The sequence below is a fragment of the Erpetoichthys calabaricus genome, chromosome 4 (assembly GCF_900747795.2).
Source record: "Erpetoichthys calabaricus chromosome 4, fErpCal1.3, whole genome shotgun sequence".
Lineage (NCBI taxonomy): Eukaryota > Metazoa > Chordata > Cladistia > Polypteriformes > Polypteridae > Erpetoichthys > Erpetoichthys calabaricus.
The window spans coordinates 336,375,522-336,394,574 of record NC_041397.2 but is presented as its reverse complement, the minus strand read 5'-3'; the positions used below and the strand labels follow the sequence as shown (position 1 = coordinate 336,394,574).

General features: G+C 42.3%; 2 protein-coding genes and 1 long non-coding RNA gene across 10 annotated transcripts in view; 1 reads left to right on the top strand and 2 right to left on the bottom strand.

Moving 5' to 3' along the window:
• LOC114641399 (butyrophilin subfamily 1 member A1-like) overlaps window positions 1–19,053 on the bottom strand; it is a 228,293-nt gene that overhangs the window by 77,329 nt on the left and 131,911 nt on the right. For 2 of the 7 annotated variants that reach the window (XM_051926430.1, XM_051926434.1), the window contains exon 11: window positions 14,970–15,034. The exons of 2 other annotated variants lie outside the window; for them this stretch is intronic. The gene's annotated coding sequence lies outside the window, so the exon portion shown is untranslated. Of the gene's footprint in view, window positions 1–14,563; window positions 14,594–14,633; window positions 15,035–19,053 lie in introns of those variants that run through there. 3 more of the 7 variants (XM_051926431.1, XM_051926432.1, XM_051926433.1) reach the window with 3 other exon arrangements.
• The window catches only part of LOC127527484 (uncharacterized), a 183,252-nt gene that overhangs the window by 48,375 nt on the left and 115,824 nt on the right, over window positions 1–19,053 (top strand). Inside the window, exon 2 of the long non-coding RNA XR_007934789.1 lies at window positions 15,187–15,287. This is a non-coding gene — a long non-coding RNA (uncharacterized LOC127527484). The remainder of the gene's footprint in view (window positions 1–15,186; window positions 15,288–19,053) is intronic.
• The window catches only part of LOC114641400 (butyrophilin subfamily 1 member A1-like), a 142,805-nt gene that overhangs the window by 49,728 nt on the left and 74,024 nt on the right, over window positions 1–19,053 (bottom strand). For both annotated transcript variants that reach the window (XM_051926441.1, XM_051926439.1), the window contains exons 8-10: window positions 17,715–17,741; window positions 17,595–17,621; window positions 14,970–15,619 (exon numbers count right to left, since the gene is read on the bottom strand). In XM_051926441.1, the coding sequence (XP_051782401.1) occupies window positions 15,078–15,619; window positions 17,595–17,621; window positions 17,715–17,741 (596 nt within the window). In that variant the 3' untranslated portion in view covers window positions 14,970–15,077. The remainder of the gene's footprint in view (window positions 1–14,969; window positions 15,620–17,594; window positions 17,622–17,714; window positions 17,742–19,053) is intronic.

The window sequence follows — 19,053 nt, the reverse complement described above, 5'->3', positions numbered from 1 at the left end:
AAATAAAAATAGAAAAATAAAAGTAGAAAAATGAACTTGTACACGGAGCTGCTGAAAAGGCTGCCACTCTCGGCGGCGCCTGAGTCAATAAATAGGTTAGAAATAGGGCTACAATTTTCAAAAGCAGAGGAGTCGAGATTATTTTTCTTGGTCAGGGGGTTTAAGTACAGCTGGCTTAAGACAGTCTGGGAAGACCCCTGTATCTAATGACGAGTTCACTATGTCAAGAATACTATGAATTAGCACACCTGATACTTGTTGGTATTGGGTCAAGGGCGCAGTTGAGAAATTATTTTATATAAATCAGTTAAATCTATCCTAGTGAAAGAATTTAATATGTTTATAATGGAGTACTGGGGCTTAAGAGGATCAGTGTTGGGGAGATATACTATATTATTTCTAATATCATTAATTTTTTGAATGAAAAATACAGCAATAGCCACACAAGTTTCACTGGAAATATTTTGGAGGCATTTCATTGAGTTACTTGAGTTTAGCAGACGATCAATCGTAGAGAATAAGACTCTGGGATTACTAGGATTGTTATTTATAATCTTAGAGAAATAGCAGCGCCTCTCAAGACGGACTGTGTTATTGTATTCTGTTATTTTAACTTTTAATATTTCATAGTGGATAGTTAGTTTAGTCTTCCTCCATTTACGCTCAGCTCTACAGCATGTTCTCTTTAAATCAGACACTCTTTGGGTCTTCCATGGTATAACAATGCTAGAAGATTTTTTAACTGTCTTTACAGGTGCGACTATGTCAACAGCAGCTCTCACCTTAGTATTACATTTTTCCACCTTACTATTTACATTATCCTCGCTATTATAGTTGGCACTATAAACGGACTGATTGCTTAGAATGTTTGTAAGTTTTAAAGCTGCTGATGAGTCAAAGAAGCGTTTTTTAACAATATGCTTCTCGTGATTGTTTTCTATCATTGTTTCTATATTAAATAGTAGAAGAAAATGGTCTGATAGACCAATATCAATGATCTGCTTTACATCAACTTCTAGTCCTTCAGTAATTACTAAGTCTAACGAATGACCTGCTTTATGTGTAGACCCCTAATGTTGCTTCTTAGCACACCGTAGGAAGATGGGCCTGTAGCTAAAAGTGCTCCAAGAGAACACCTCCTGAAGGGGATGTTTCACTATGGCATCTAAGTTTGCCACTATCCTCTTTTCCACAACAGTTTCCAGTGTGCTGAGAGTTCACCCTGTGACGGAGTAGACTTTCCTAAAATGTTTGTTCAGGTATTCTGCTTCTTTTTTGCTCAATTGCTTCTGCAGGAGACTGCAATGTAGAGCACCACATTGGCTACTATGAACTTTAGTATGAAGTCTCCTTATTCAGTCCAGTCTGCTCTGGCCCTTCTTGTACAGCACCCCTATTTTGCCAGACTGGTCACGTTTTTTTTTTATATGAACTCCCAGGTCCTTGTAACTCTACATTACTTCCATGTCCTCCCCCTGAATGGTGACTGAGCTTGTCATCATTTGTTCTGAGCTTGTTTATGGATTTTTCATATTTTGCTAATATTGAATATTAAAAATCTTTCGTTTGCCTTTTACAAGAAGTTCTTCCCTTTGGTGGGGGGTTTTCATTAAGTTTAGATAAGATAAGTTAAGAGATATGAGAAGAGCAAGAGTGTGATGGATCAGACTTTTATTTCAATAAGTCATTTGGGCAAAAACCAACAAACCAATCAGAGTAAATGTCAGGTGATGTGTATGTGCTAATCAGCACTGTTATGTAAATTTAGTTGTTTATTAAATTGTCCTCTGCCCTTTATCCTTTGACCATTCTGACTGTTTAGTAACAGACTGCTGTGATGGATGCTCCCTCATCAGCATGGTGCTGCAAGACTAAATAAATGATGCAGATGGATAAGTTTTCTCCTACCTGATTTCTTACTTAAAAGGGTTTTATCAAACTTGTCCTGGTAGAGGATTCATTTCTTTCTTTAATTAATAAGTTGTTTTCTACCACATAAGTAACCTACTCCATCAACCAGACACGAGTGGACGATGAGCTCTTCTAACAAAGGTGTGAATCTGGGTGACCCCACAGAGAGAGTAGAGCTTCATTTATCCTCTGTGCCTCTTAGCCTGCATGTCCTTCTCCTTTCAGCATAAACTCTTCCTTCCAGCAATACAAAGCAAAACCTCTTTTAGTCAATGAATGTGTCTGTGTGTTCTTTTTTGTGTCATAGTTGTTATGAAGATTGACATGATGGTAGCACAGCTGCAACACAATAAGTAGAGCGGGGTTTATGTCCCAGGTGGACCCTGTGTGGAGTATGCATGTTCTCCCCTTGTCCATGTGTGTTCCTCAAGGTGTTGCAGTTTCTTTTCATGGTCCAAAGACAGGCGGGTTGAATTGGTGATGCTAAACTGGCCCGGAGGTATGCGAGTGTGTTCACCCTGTGATGTACTGGTGCCCTGTCCAGGATTTGTTCCTATGTTGCTTCCAGTATTTATTGGTTTGGTTTCTGGCTTCACCACGACCATCTGGTAAAGCAGGTTTAGAAAATGGATGGATTGATCTGAGTTATGGTTTTCTGTCTTTTTTTTGGTTGTAATAAATTTTATGTTTGTAATTAATTGTCATGGAGTTTGATAATATGTAGATTTTACAGAAAGTAATATCTTTGTTTCACAGAATATTTGCACAAGTAGTTTTCCAGATACATAATTTATTTAAATATACATGTATGCACACATGTGGACACAAACAAAGGAATTTATAAGTGACGATAGCTGACAGCTTGTTAGCCGTACTACAGTACATGCTGGACGATGAACAGAAACAAATGAACACACAAACACACACACAGAAACATTAGAATATTAGACCAATCTACACAAAAGGAGCCCATTTGTCCTAATAAACTCACCGTTCTTATCCACTTAATTCATCCAAAATTACATCAAGTCAAGTCTTGGTGACAGTCTACCACACCACTTGGTCACTTATTCCAAGTGTCTATCATTCTCTGTGTAAAGAAAAACTTACTAATGTTTGTGTGAAATTTACCCTTCACAAGTTTCCAGCTGTGTCCTCGTGTTCTTGATGAACTCATTTTAAAATAACAGTCTCATTCCACTGGACTAATTACCTTCAGAATTTTAAACACTTCAGTCATGTCACCTCTTAATCTTCTTTTACTTAAACTGTAAAGGCTCAGCTCTTTTAATCTTTCCTCATAATTCAACCCCTGTAGCCCTGGAATCAGCCTAGTCGCTCTTCTCTGGACCTTCTCTAGTGCTGCTATGTCCTTTTTGTAATCTGGAGACCAAAACTGCACACAGGACTCCAGATGAGGCCTCACCAGTGTGTTATAAAGCCTGAGCAGAACCTCCTGTGACTTGTACCGCACACATCAAGGCGCTATATGACCTGACATTCTGTTAGCCTTCTTAATGGCGTCTGAACACTGGCAGTTCATAGTGTTGAGCCAACAATGACTCCTAAATCCTTCTCATGAGGTGTAGTTTCGATTTTCAAGCCGCCCATTGTGTATTCAAACCTAACATTTTTACTTCCTATGTGTAATTCTTTACATTTACTGACATTAAATTTCATCTGCCACAAATCTGCCCAAGCCTGTCTGCTTCCCAAGTCTTTCTGTAATGATATAACAAATTCAAAATTATCTGCTAATCCACCTCTCTTGGTATCATCTGCAAACTTAACCAGCTTGTTCCTTATATTCCTATCTAAATCATTTATATATATTAAAAATAGCAGCAGCCCTAGCACTGCCCCCTGCTGGTCACCACTCTTAACACCAGCCAGTTCTGATGAGGTTCCTCACACCATCACCCTTCCTGTGTCTGAGCCAATTCTGCACCCATCTAATAACATCACTCTGAACTGCCACTTCTTTTAGTTTGATGCCCACCCTCTCATGTGGCACCTCATCAAATGTTTTCTGAAAGTCCAGATAAATAATATCATCTGCTCCACTTTGATTGTATCCTTTTCTTGTGTCTTTATAGAATTCCAGCATGTTAGTAAAACACGACCTCCTCAATTGAACAAACCCATGCTGACTGTTCAGTAATTATCTTCAAGTGCATCTTCTAATATTTCCTAAGGTTTCAATGGATCAAACCCCAGTGGCCTCAGTTTGTGTTTTTTCTGAACTCTTGCTGCACTTTGGTCACTGCTCACCTCTGCCCCCCATCTCATTTTCATCGCTGCACTGCACTGCTCTTTAGTCAGCTTGCTATTCTCAGTTAAGTACCCGCTTTCCACAATGCTGAAATACTCTCAGGATAAACTTCTGCATATTAAACAATTTGTACCATGAAATGATTGGACTAGAATGTCCTAAAAGACATTGTTATTATGTGGCACCCAAAATACTTTATCTACACCATGAACTGGAATGGCGCCATTACCAAGGTGTAACTGGAATACACTGTCCAATGGTTGCTAATGTGCCAGTTTTGGGCTCTTTAGAAATAAGCTGTGCATGTGGATCTGCACATAATGAGCTCTCAGCTTCTAACATTGCTGTGTAACACAAAGTCTATCAATTACAAAGCACTGGTAATATCAGAATGAATTACAGACTGCAACCTTAACATGTTATGTTTAACTGAAACTTGGCAGAAACCAAATGAGTTTGCGTCTCTGATCGAGGTAACTCTGTCTGACTCAAGACAATATGGAGGACTTGCTGTAATGTCAGATCTGAGCTAAACATTAAAAGAATCTCAATTGAATGTCTGCTGTCCTTCGAGTGTCCATCTCTAAGACTAATAATGAAATCTGATCCTTTCTGACTTATTGTCCTCTGTCGTCCCATCACTAACACACCTGTTGTTCTCATGTGATGCTCAGTCTTTTCTTTAGTAATTCCTTCCATCGATTTGCCTGTGATGCACATTAAGCTCACTGGCCCACAGTTACTTGGATCTGCCGATACCCTTTCTGTAAAGGTCGACGCACACAGAGACACTGAGCCACCATGTCTGTCTACGCGGCCTGTTTACTTCATTTGGCACAATGTATTTAGGTTCAAATCAAACATTTTTAAAGTTGTTGAGTTCATTCAATTTCCTGTTCATTTTACACTACATATACAGTAAGTTCATGAACTTGATTGTATATTATTGTACAGTGCCATCAGTTGTATTATACTGTAAAGTCTGATATCGTGCAGTACCACTAAAGTGGAGATTACAATGGAAGTACTGGGTGGGTCATACTGTACCGATTTGTTTCAATTTCTGGTGGAGATATTTTTGTACTGTTATGCTCTTATTGTTTAATTTCAGAACTTTAGGTCATTCACAAGTGTTTATGTCTCGTCTTATCTTCTCCCAACTCCAAACTCTTCTGTATCCAGACAGAATTTGAGATCCTTTCATGGCCTGACCCAAAAGTACTTTCTGTGGCAAACGTATACATTAATGGAGCAATTTAAAAATAGCAGAGCCACCCCCTTGAGCTACAGGACCTTCAGCAGCCCCTCATTTAACTGCTCCTGAGGTTGTTTATGGTGAGAAGTTTTACAAAAGAAGAGACTCACAGGACTGTTGTAACAGGATAAGCCATTAAATGAACAGACTACCAGAAGTGTGCAGTGTTACTTGTGAACATCTAAGTAGGCCCATGAACATCTACGTCATCCACCTCAGCAGGCATCACACTGACTGTATGTCTCCACACCATCTCAGAGGCTAACATACATAATATGTGTATGATAGGCTGATTAATACATAATACATGTGGACAGGTGGAAGGACTGTAAAGCAAGTCCAGAAAGTATTGGGGTTCCAGTCCGTTTGCATGTTTTAATCCTTTAGGCAGGTTTAAACAAAACAGGCGCACAAGGGTGCAAAGCACAAACTGAACAGAGTCAGAGGAGCCTCTTTGGCTTTGAAACTATCAGCAGGTAACTGGAGTGGAGTCTCACTGAGATGGGGTCGTCAGGCTTTTATTGGTCTGCGAACAGAAGAGGTAGAGTCAGTTACCATCAATGGGCAACTCTCAGTGCTGTGGGGAAGAGAAGACATGATACCCTCTTGTACTGCCGGGGATTTGTCAACCTTTGATGAGCCTGGAAGTGCACATGTGTGACATTTGACATATGAGAACTACAAATCCCAGACAGCCCCACAACAGAGGCTGTCACTGAACAAAATGAACTGATTTGATCTACCTGACTTGATTTGGTCTTCTTTACCTGCAAATTTCTCTTTTTTACATCTTGAGCTACATTCTATGTATGAAAATGTCAGTCAGTATCCAACCCGCTATATCCTAACAGAGGGTCATGGGGTTCTGCTGGTCGACAAACAAACTGTTTTACATGCTGCATACAGCGATTCACATCCGTGACAAACATGCCGGCTGCCCGGCAGGTCATGGGAATAACGCCGCCGGATCACCAGTCGGCATCGTTTATGGTCAGGATTTACGATGGTATGTGATTGTCTTCGAACCTCCGACTTTCGTTCTTGATTAATGAAAACATTCTTGGCAAATGCTTTCGCCCTCGTGCGAATTGTTGGTGGACGGGGCTCAGTGGTGCGTGTGCCATGGAGACGAAAGCGACTTTATCAGTGTTTGTTGCCTGGGGAGCGAGGGTGGACACGGGCCAGGGAATAAGGAGTATTGTGTAGACAAACATTTTCCATGTTCCTGCAGGACCATCTAAGAAGAAGCATGTTTGTCGCGGATGCGAATCGCTGCATGTAGCGCGTAAAACAGTTTGTGATGATGGACGCGGTCGTGCGTCATAACCGAAAAGTCAACGTGGCTCAGAGGTGCATGTGGACTGTAAACCAGACGAACACGAATAATGCCGTGTTTTGTGAGTCGTTGCGTCCGAGTTGGTGGGTGTGGCTCTGCGAGTTGTCGACGTATCCAATAGTCTTAGAGTTAGTGTGCGTGGCTCCGTCCTGCGTGCTCCATGGGTGTCTTGCTTGCTGGCGGCTTAGTGAATTATATATATAGATTTTGAGCAGGCTATTTTTCCATAGTGAAAGTGCTTTGTTTTATAGAATTTAATTACATTCACTTAACAGGTCTGTATAGCAGATTATTATAGACATGTGAGTATGTTCTTTTTTGAATGGCAATAAGTAGCAGGTCTTCAGTCTAAAGGGGCCTTGACATGAAAAGGCTGGGAACCCCTGCATTAAAGGCGTCATGTTTAGGACTTTGTCGCATATCCCCTGCATGCAATGAATGCTTGAAATCTGCGGTTCATAGACATCAGCAGGTGCTGAGTATATTCTCTGGTGCTGCTCTTCCAAGTATCTAATGCAGACATCTTCAGCTCCTGCTTGTTTTTGGGGCTTGTTTTTTTTTTCAGCATATGGAAGGCCTGCTCAGTCAGATTTAAATCAGTGACTGGCTTGGCCATTCAAAAATGTTCAATTTTTAGCTTTGAAAAACTCCTCTGCTGCCTAAGCAGTCTGTTTGGGGTCATTATCTTGTGGTAGAATGAAGCCCGTCTAGTGAGTTTGGAGGTATTTACTGATCTTAGAGAGTCAAGGCCGGGGGGCTGTCAAGAGGCAGGGCCTGTTAAAGCCCATTGCGGCACTTCCTGTGTGATTTTGGGCTCTACAAAAATAAACTGTATTGTAATGTATTGTACTGGACTTTGAGTGGATCAGATGTTTCTATGCACCTCAGAATTCATTGTGCTGCTGTCATCAGCAGTTCCATTATCAATGAAGAGAAGTGTGCCAGGACCTCCATACATGGCCAAGACATAACACAACCATCCACAATATTTAATAGATGAGATGGTCTGCTTTGGATCTTGGGCAGTTCCTTTTCTTCTGCACTTGTTACTCTTGCCATTATTCTCTTTCGTCTATCCACAAGACCTTCTCCCAGAATTCTGCAGGATTTCTGAAGTCCTTTTTCACAAACTGTAATCTGGTCATCCTGTTTTGTGGCTAATTGTGGTTTGTGTCTTGCAGTGTGGCCTCTGTGTTTCTGTTCATGGTGTCTTTTGCTGATAGTCATCTCTGACACACACACACATCTGCCTGTTTCTGATCTGTCGGACAGGCATGGGGGGCTTTTTCTTGACCACAGTGAGGATTCTTCTGTTGTCAGCAGTGGAGGTCTTCCATGGCCTACCAGTCCATTGGTGATTACTGAGTTCACCAGTATGTTCTTTTTCCTTCATGATATTCCAGACAGTTGATTTCAGTCATCTTAAGGTTTTACTAATGTCTCGAAAAGTTTTATTCTTGTTTTTCGCCTCCTAATGGCTTCTTTGACTTTTATTGGCACAGCTCTTGTTCTCATGTTGAATAATGGTAGCTACAGACTCCAAAGGGTAGAAGCAAGCCAAGGTATCTTAAGCCATGAAACTCACCTGCGGAATCACAAACACCTGTGACATCAACTGTGCCGAACATTATGGGTCCTGATCTGGGAGGGCGTCATGTAGACAAAGTGCTGTGACTTCTACATAATGTGACCAAAATGTGTGCAACCCCCTTAAATGAAAGGCTGCAATGTTCACTTTAATCATGTCTTAATTTTTTGCTTTATAGTTTTAAACTGTGGAACACAAGGGGGCATCAAGGAATAATGTGTCTTTGTCCCAAACATTATGGAGGGCACTTTGAGTCTCTCAACAACAGAGAAGCCATTCCCAAAGGCAGTGCAGTAATACATCTTGATCCCTCCATAGACGTTCAGAGTTGAAGGTCATATTAGTGAAGATAAACTTTTTCTGAAAGAGAAAAACCCTCTGTTATTCCCTGGAAGTCTTCACATTGTTTCTTGGTTAGTGCCATTACCACGAGAAGACTGAACATCAAGGATGTCTCTTCACTGAAGGAGCTCTGCGTGTCGCTGGAATACAGATAGTTGGTGTAAAAAGAGTTATAAGCAGTGCCATATTTAATATGTCATTTGCAGGAAACTTTGGTTGTGTATTTCAGACTCAGAAGATGGCTGCCTTACCTTTGCTAATGTAGAGCTTGACATTGACTTTTATTACTCTGATATTACTCTGAGCAAGACTGTACCTGGACTTCAACCCTCCACATTCTTCACACAGGGCGGGGGTGTATGAATGCATGATAGATGTGACCTGGGGGACATTTTATAATTAGGGACAGTAAGACTCACTCATGAGTATCTCCTAAGTTTCATGGCTGAAGTGATGGCTAATATGAATGCTAGACCCTGATGACCCAGAAGACCCAGAAGACCCACAGCCATTAACTCCTTCCACACTGCTCACCCAAATGGCTGTCATGTTTGAGGTCCTCCTGGTGACTTCAATACTAAAGACGTGCACAAGGGACACTGGAGACAAGTGCAGTGTTTGGCCAATGGCTTTAGGGACAAATGGAGGAAACAGCACAACTGTACTCTGCAGTCATGTAGTGACTGGTAAACTGGAGAGCCGACATTAAACCTGGAGATGTGGTCCTAGTGTGGAACTGTCAGTCTAAAGACACGATTAGACCCCTGGACTGATAACTAGAGGGGCTCCTAGTGGGGATGGCAGAGTCTGTACAGCTGAGGTGAAAGCTGGCAAGGAAAGTGAAACCAAACGTTACAACAGGCCAGTATCTGAACTTGCTCTCATTATTTCATCACAGTCATTAAGGGTGATGTATGTGATATCAGGTGGGGGTCATGTCTATAAAGATAGTCAAGATATATTTTTTCATATATTAATTATTTTTTATTGTCCTATACTGTTGTGTTTAACGCTCTAAATGTGTGAGCCTCGTGATGTTTGTCCTTCTTGAGCTGCCATACAGAGGGGCGGTCCCAATGTAAATTAGTGTAACCATGGTAACTACACGCTTTCTTTAGGCCCCAAGTTCATCCTGCCTGTGTAGACCTTTGGTCACATGATCAGTAAGTTCATATCTGTACCAGCTCACCGTTATGTATTACTATTTACAGTTCAGAAGCCGTTAGTGAGCCGTTTGTTATTTGTGTGCTGCTCTTCACTTGTCACTCCGCTGTGTTTGGATTGTTTCACTTGCCTTTGAGTTATGGACTCTTTGTTTCTTCACTTTGTAGTTTCACGCCTGCTCTTTGTTAATAAGATGGAGATTCGTACGCCTCGTGTCAAGGTGGTCTGCAGGATGATAAACTGATAAAGGGGGGAGTTCAGCTGCCTGAAGGTCTATTAAGTCGTAATAGTGAGGTCAGAACACCTACAGAGATGATAACTGGGAATAGAACTGGAATCCAGGATGGGACAACAGCACTGACCAGTGTGCCACCAGTTCAGACAAATGAGGCACCAGAAAGAGAAGAAGAAGAGAAAACACGCAGCTTGAGACATCTTGGGACTTGTGATTTATCCTGGTACTAAATTATAAAATGATCTCAGTCTGATTAATTCTTTTAAAGTTTACTTTTAATTTCATAATTAAACAAGTCCTTCATTATATTAATGATAAACTTCATTGTGCACAAACAAACATGGAGGAAGTGCTGAACTGCACACAAACAGCAAACTGACGAGAACATATTGGTTTTGTGTTTCAGCTTTGGACTAACGTCATCATAAAGCAGGATGACAACATGGTGGCACAAGTGACAGTTTGGTTTGTGATTCACAAGTGTAAACAGCTCTTTGTCAATTATGACACAAATTGTTATGCTGATGTGGTGTTCTGTGCCACAGAGCAGACATGACAAGACCTCAACAGAGAACTCTCCATGGACTTCGTACTTTTGAGTATTTTGTCCAACCAAAGCACCAAAGATACACTCAGAGAGGATGAAGACAAAGACCACCAAGAACAAAACCTCACATTTCTGACTACCCACTGGACCACACTGAACACCTGCTGACCACTCGTGATGGTTCCAGTGGCCCACATGTGGTGACTTCACTGTCTGTTGTGACTTTGTGGTGTCATCGGTCATTTTGTCACACTGAAAGACCTCAACATTTAACTGTTTAAAGATCCAAAGAAGCCAAAGCCTCCTGTGACGCTGCTCTACCATAAAGTGACAACAAGAGGAGGCTCCAGTGACACGACTGTCATCATCAACATGTCATCATTGGGAATGTGACACCACAGACGTGGCAATGAACACACAAAACCCTGTAATGTGTGGGGAACAAAATGTCCATTGAGAGGAAGTGTGACTGTGGGCTTCACTACATTTCAATACGGATATAAAATTATAAGCAAACTTGGATTATGTGACTTATATGGACATGAATGCTCAAATGCACAGAAAATACAAACAAGATTGATGGATTCAGCTCCATTTCAAGTTCTATTTATGACCATCAGAGGGTGCCATTTACATGCATTGATTTTTTTTTTCTTTTGTCATTTTTTTGTATCTTCAAATTGACAGTTCTGGAAAAAACAGCAAACATCATCACCATTAAAAGCATTCCCATAATGCGGTGCTTTTGAACCGAAGACCCACTTCCCTCCCTCATTTACTGGTCAACATCCCTGTCTAGAATTCAAAAAGTCAGTCGTATGTGACTTGCATTTCCTGTTTATGGAAGTATCTGTTTAACAGTATTAACTAAATTCACTTGAGTTTTGCACATTTTCAGAATACCACAGGATAACCGACATGTGGATGATGTGACACAAGTAGCACAAGATTTTATAGTCTGTTTATTTAGTGAGCGTTTTTCACATCATTTGTTGTCGTACAGCATTGGCCACCATTGGCTTTTCTTATATCATAAACTTTTTTATCTAGATTCTGCATGAAAACATGGGATTACCATTTTTTTTCATGGGATTATTAAAATATTTTACAAAATCATTTTTGAGTGGAGTAGTCATTTACTTTTATCTCAAGGAGGCATGGTGGCACAGTGGTTAGTTTTGCCAGCATAGTTTCCTCACTCTCAGAGACATTTTAAAGACCACCACACCAGCAGAGCCCACTCAGAACTGGTTCAGTTTTTCCTTCCCCATTGACTTCAGTTTCAATTCACTGAGTTCAGTGAAGTCCCCAATCATTTCCACGATTTTTCCCACCTTGAAGTGAAGTGAACTCAGTGGTGTCCACTCATCACTCCTCACCATTCAGTAACAGACGTGATGGCGTCAGAATATAACAAGAGGCCTCTGAAGTCGGTGTGTGATGACACAATCACAGATGTGCACTGGTGCTCTGCTTCATCAGGTCTTCATCTTCAGAAAGCTCACAGCAGTGGAGACTGGCAGCAAAGTGACAAGTGACACTGCAATGGCTACTGGGAATTTCATTGATGTAGCATTCAGTAGGACCCAATAGATTATTACTGAGATTTGAGCAAATCTGACATGAAAAGGTCCAAGAACTCTACTTGAGGGGCAGCCACATTCACAAATGGAAGTCGACTTGTTGTCAGGAGATGTGGACAATAAAAAAGAAAAAGCGGAGAGCCTGAAACACAGCGAGGCGTCTTATCATCTAAATCAGAGGAGCGAATGAAAAAATCTGACTTGACCTGAGACCACTGGGAGGCTACTTTATGACTGAATTATGAAATCAATCATCATGATTTGTAAGGGGCAGCACAGTAGTACAGTGGGTAGCGCTGCTGCCTCGCAGTAAGGAGACCTGGGTTCGCTTCCCGGGTCCTCCCTGTGTGGAGTTTCAATGTCCTCCCGTGTCTGCGTGGGTTTCCTCCCACAGTCCAAAGACATGCAGGTTAGGTGCATTGGCGATCCTAAATTGTCCCTAGTGTGTGGTTAGTGTGTGTGTGTGTGTGTGCCCTGCGGTGGTCTGGCGTCCTGCCTGGGGATTTGTTACTGCCTTGCGTGCTGGGATTGGCTCCAGCGGACCCCCAAGATCCTGTGTTAGGATATAGCGGGTTGGATAATGACTGACTGATTTGTAAGTCTCCTCGGATAGACATTTCTGCCCCATAATGATAAACATTACCTCACAGGGACTCATCCCAGGTGTGTTCTGTACTTGTGCCACTAGGTGGGGATGAAGTGGTGGGGAAAAATAGAAAAAGTAACGGAAACGTAAAGTTTTTGTATTACAAGCTGCTTTTGATTTTTGGATTAAATCTTTAATCTTTGAACACCGAGTCTTTTCATTTTACCTCCTGTCAGCTTAAAACAATAATTATTTTATTTAGAAATGAATGCAGTCTTTAATATTAGGAATATAAATAAAGAAAAGCATAAAAGCAGACAGCGTCACACAAATCAGTGGTATTGATGCTTAAATGAATTCATGTGTGTATGGCGTCCTAGTGTGGGTATGAACAGAATTAACAGTTGAATTTGAAACCCAACCATTTTCCTTTTGGATTTCTTCAGGTGTCTTTTTAAACATAAAGGTCACATAAATCTGACTTTTTTAATACTTTACAAATAAAAAGCTTTGTTTTTTTTTCTTTAGACACGTCATTGAAAGTACTTTTGTTAAAAGATCAAGTAGCTTAAGTCGTGACACAAACTTTTAAAGTTTTGTTGCTCTTTACAAACAAGAGCACGAAGTTTCACCTAACTGTCATATCTGGGTGGATTTCCTCAAAGTCACACATCGACCTTGTCACCTGTCACACTTTAATCTGTTGCTCCAACATACAGTAACTGTTTAAGTGTGCAGATGAAAGTGTACAGGAAACTCTGACTTGTCTGCTTGACAAACATGAAACATCACGTTTAGAGTTTCATTAACATGTGAGAAAGTCAAAGATACAAACAGTGAGACCCCGACATGTGTGTGGTGTTGTGTGCAGACGAGAGCAGTGAGTGTGATTAGTGAGAGGAAGAGCATGAAGATCACGCTGATGACACGAGTTTATCTGCAAAGTCACTCAGCAAATCTCCATCAGTGACGTCAACTTTCATACTGCAAGCTGATGTGTATTTGTAGAGGCTTCTGTTCAACAAATGTAACTTTATTATTATTATTATTATTATTATTATTATAATTATCATTACTAAGCCCCCAAGTGCCCCAGTGCCTCACAGCTCCTAATATCAATTCCCAGCATGCTCAGCATCTCTGTGCAGTTAATGTGTTCTCCTGGTGTCACATGACTTTTCTCCCAGTCGCACATCCCCTAGTAACTAGTAACACCAAACACACTTGCAGCTCTGTGCCTGACTCTATTTGAGTACATTTATAAATTACAGACAAAGTGACATTTCTGAGTCTCACATACACCTTCACACACAAATGCACAATAAATAAACTAATTCAGACGAGGACAGGATTAATTAATTCAGGCCTGTGAGGTGGACCCTCAGAGAAGTTCACGAGAAGCCATTTTATTACAGAGGACACCTCACTGATGTCGATGATTTATTTTTGTAATTCCTGCCTTTCTTTATTTTCATTTCTGTTTTATTTCATTTCATCACAAACTCATCTCAGTGTTGATGAACTTCTCACAGACTTACAGTGTTGTGTATTTCACTCCACGTTTAACAATAGAAGTATAAAACGCTAGACAGGAATTCATGTTTGTCTGACTGGTGGTCTCGTAGTAGCACACTGATAGGTGGTCTGGCCTACAGCTCTGGTGTCGTAGGTTGGTTCTTATCCGTGTTGCCCCCCCACTCATTTACTCAGCCCCCTGTGACCCTGACTTAGATAAGCGAGTTACAAAATGGACGGTGGTCTCGATATTCAGGGTCTCAGATTTCTTCTGCTAGGCTCACACTCTTCATGTCCCCTCAGTCTTTTAATGTCACAAAGTGGCCACCTCAGGGTCATCAGGACTGACCACCAGCAAGTGACGTCACACAAAGACTGAAGAAAACTAATCCAGTGCTGTGGAGAACACAACCATCTTTGTTGAATTCCTCTTTGAATGTCAAATTAAAGACGCAGACTCAGGATTTCTGTTCATTCTCAGACCCTCAGATCAAATTATAAAGATTCACATTTGATTACGGAGCCGACGCTTTGATCCGACACCATTTAAAAATCCCAAGTGTTCAGTCCTGATGTCTCATTAAACACAGAAATCCTGAAAATGAAAATCAGACGAGCAGCAAACAGCAGGACACCTCAGGGGGGCTTTGAGTTCGGTGGTCTGATGTTAAAGAAAGTCTCCATCGGCTTTGTGCTGCTCTGACCTGACACAGAGATGGACAGACGACATTAATACTGAGGGGTCAGTGTGTGCGCAGGGGGCAGATGACCAGAGGGGCCGCGTTTTTACCACCGTCATTATTACAAGGACTGAAGTACGGATAGAGGGGCTCAGTGAAGGAGTCTGTGAAGGTGTAGAGGTGAGAGCGGGACTGGGCATTGTAAAAGGAGACCTGACCTTCATCATAGTCCAGAAAGACCCCCACTGTCTGGGGCTTCACTCTCAGTGGGAGGTGGAGAGGACGGCCAATGTTAGCTGTGTACTCGTTCTCATTCCTCAGGCACACAGTCCAGTATCCATCATATGGTGTCACTGTAATCCCCCCCTTCCTGTTGACCGACTCTCTGGCGACTCCTAAATCCCACATAGTCTTCCCCCCGACCTCCACCTCCCAGTAGTGTCTCCCTGACGTGAATCCTTCTCTGGCCAGGACACAAACACAGTAGTCAAACCTCTTTGGATTGTCCGTCACTCTCTGTCGTGTGTCTGTGTGTCTCACTTCTTTCCCGTCTTCAGACACAATGAGCCGTGGATGTGCAGTCTCAGGGTCAAAAGTGACATCAGCTGAGGAGAAGAAAGAAGAAAAGAGGAAGACGTCAGGAAATCAGGGGACTTGAGGAAGACAACAACACATTTACACTCCTTGAAGGACCTGAACATTAAAAAGACAAAGACGTCAAACAGCTCGTGTTCACTTCTCACCTTTGAGTTTTTATTTCTACAAACCAAAGCCCACCAAGCCCCTCGTGTGTCTCTTTGTGCCACTGCTCGGCCCCCCTGTGACCTCTGACCTCCTCCACTCCGCCTGTCTGCCATTTTATCTTCATTTAACCCTAAAGAGCCTGATCACCACGCTGTGACCTCAACAGCACAAGAACGACGACATTTTAATAAAAGACGAATCACACAGCGAGGATTTGTTAAAGACACAAACAAGAAGACCACCATTGAGGCCTGGCACTCGTTCACAGACTCACCAGCAGCTCTCAGACTTGTCGTCACTAACCTGAGGGTCTCATGTCCCCCCTGGCCTGTTGTCCTCCTGTTCCTGTCATTCCTGTCCACTTTGATTCATTTTGTGCTGCTCTGATCTGCTCTGTCGGTCATTCTGTCACTTTTCTCATCCTTACACTGCATTTGTGGCCTTTTATTTAGCAGACCCCCCATTTTATGTTTCTCAGTTCCTTGTCAGAAGTGACAACGGGGGACACTGAATTTATGACACTGAATCTAACAACACAAGATGGCTGCCTGTCAGTGATGAGGATGAACTCAAATACACAAGTGTCACAAGTCATCATTGAGCAGGGACACCATGTGACCAGTCAGTACAGGTGAGGGGGGCTTTAATAAGGAGAGGGGGGACAAGAGGACATACAAGGTGACAACAAAGGACAGGACAGCAGGACAAAACACAAAGTGGCACTAAAGAGGGGACAGCACTGGACACTGAGGGGTCTGAGAATGGACAGCGGGCCCTGTGAGGACTCAGCAGCACTCAGTTTACTTTAAAAAGTGCAAACGTTGTGAGTGAAAACCTCAAGTGTGTCCTCAGGGTTGTCATCTCACAAATACTTCAACATCGACATGCTGGAAATGTAGCAAATTCATGGTGGGCCTGAGAAAGGGTCTGCACTGAAACACAAGAGGGTCCTAAGTGACAGAAGAGACATCATGGAGTCTTTAAGTAGCAGGATTAGTGACAATGACACGCTGTGCTAATCGGTACGAGACCACCGAATCAAAATGACCTTCTGAGAATAAAGTCTACAAGACAAACAAGCGTCCTTTGTACCGAGGAAGACATCTGAGGAGTTCTGTCTGCACGAGGAGGGTCCGGTCTTTAGTTCTGTCTTTACTGACTTGTCTGATGTTCTTGGAACACAAAATAAAGTAATGTCCGCCTGCCAAGGAGAATCCAACTATTAATGACAGAGGATTATTTAGGGAACTTCATAGGAATACGATAACTAGCGATATTCAAAGAGACCACCAGGGGGCAGTAGAGGCTGAGGTCTTCCTGTTCCTTAACTAGCAGCTCATCTGCCTTTAAACACACAGAACAAGCAGCCATCCATTGTCATAACCTGCTTATCCAGGGCAGAGTCGAGGGGCACAGCAGGCATCAGGGCAAGGCAGGAACAACCCATGGACGGCACGCCAGTCCATCAGCGGGCAAACACTCAGACACACATCAGGGCTAACTGAGGGTCACCGGACCACCTAACCTGCATGTCTTTGGAGCACACGGAGGAGACCCACACAGTCACAGGCACAACATGCAAACTCCACACAAGGAGCCCCCAGGATGTGAACCCCAGTGTCCTTACTGTGAGACAGCAGCACTACCACTGTGTCACCATGTCACCCACACAGAGGGACCTCAGCCATTAACTCAGACCTGGGGGACAGTCACAGAGCTCACAAGGTGCTGCTTCTCATGGTCATGAAGGTGACACGTTTAACATGAAGACACAAAGATTAAGACACAGAAAATGAGAATTTCATCCTAAGGTCACGACTGGCTTATCAACCGTACCTGCTGAGCTGCATATTCTCCTCCATTCTGTAAAATAATTAATAAAGAAATAAACTTAATGAGTCCAATAAAGAGTGAGACTTGAGAGACCCCGAGAGACCCCCAGTTCAAATATTGTACCTGCATTCGTGATGCGTTGTGACTTTTCTGCAGAAGAAGAGAGCTGCGTTACTGAGTGAATAATCAGGTGGGTCAACTTAAAACATCATCTCTTCAGTTCTCACTCGCAACTTTCATTTACTTTCATTTTCCTCTTCTGACGTCTTAAAATATCTTTACATTTCAAATGTCCTTCATAAAGACCCCTTATAATAGACAGCAGAACAATGGACATGACAATAGCTGGAGTGCCAAACACAGACTGAAAATGGATTTGCAGAATTAACAGCCGACTGGCCTTTGGCTTTGAATCTGCGTGACGTCTGATGAAGAAGGAACAGAATTATTGATGTGTGTTAGGAGTGGAGGTCCTAGCAGTGAGACTTCTGACCGTGTTCTGGTGACCACAGAAATGAACGCTGCAGGTGTAAATCAGTGTGACTGCAATACAATAAGACACGTGCCAGTCATTGTAGCTGTGGTGCCAGCTAGGGGCACATCTCCTGTTGGCATTTCTGAGCGTCAAGTTCATACATCCTGCTCACTCGTCACAAACTGGATGGTCAGTATTGATATCAGGTGGTCCTGTTTAGGACATCTGTTAACACTTTTGGTTTTGTCTCCAGTCAGTCCTCAGCCTGCTTGTTGTTCTTTGGTGCCCCCCATGCTTTTCATGTTCTCCCTGATTTTCTTTATTGTGTTTTGTCTTTACTCGTCTGTCATTGTGTTCTGTTTATTTATTAGGTGGACAGTCCCTCTTCTTTACCAGGGTGTCTCCTAATTTCAAATATGACCAAATTTTGGCTTTGCCAGCCATCTACTATATTGTCAGCTTAAATGGTTTCTCAATGCCAACCATCTGAGTATCAGTGACCACATAAGAAAGTGACCAGAAACAAACTGCGCTGTGAACTGAGACACCAGAGTGACAACAGAGGACTGAACTTCTATCAGGTGACATATGCTGTCCACTTCACTGGGTCCAGTTCTGCCTTAGGGGTTTACATCCAAATGTTTAATAATCAGACTGACTGGAACAGACAGAGCTTTGGAATTAAAACAAACAGCAAACAAAGGATATGGAGGACTCTTGTGTTGTGTCCAGTACTACTGAGGTAGAGTCTGAGTCCCAGGACCTTCAAATTTATTTAATCTGATAGATGGACCAAAGATAAGGACAGCAGGACAAAAACTCAAAGAGGAAGAAGATGAGAAGAAAACATAAGGCACCTTTTTGAGCGGGTATAAATAAGATATGAGTGGATGGCACAGTGGGCACCTCCGGATGAGAGGAGGGTAGTGTGTGTGTTGACAGGAGTTCGTTTACTTTTAAGCACTGATCCTGTCACAGATAAAGAAT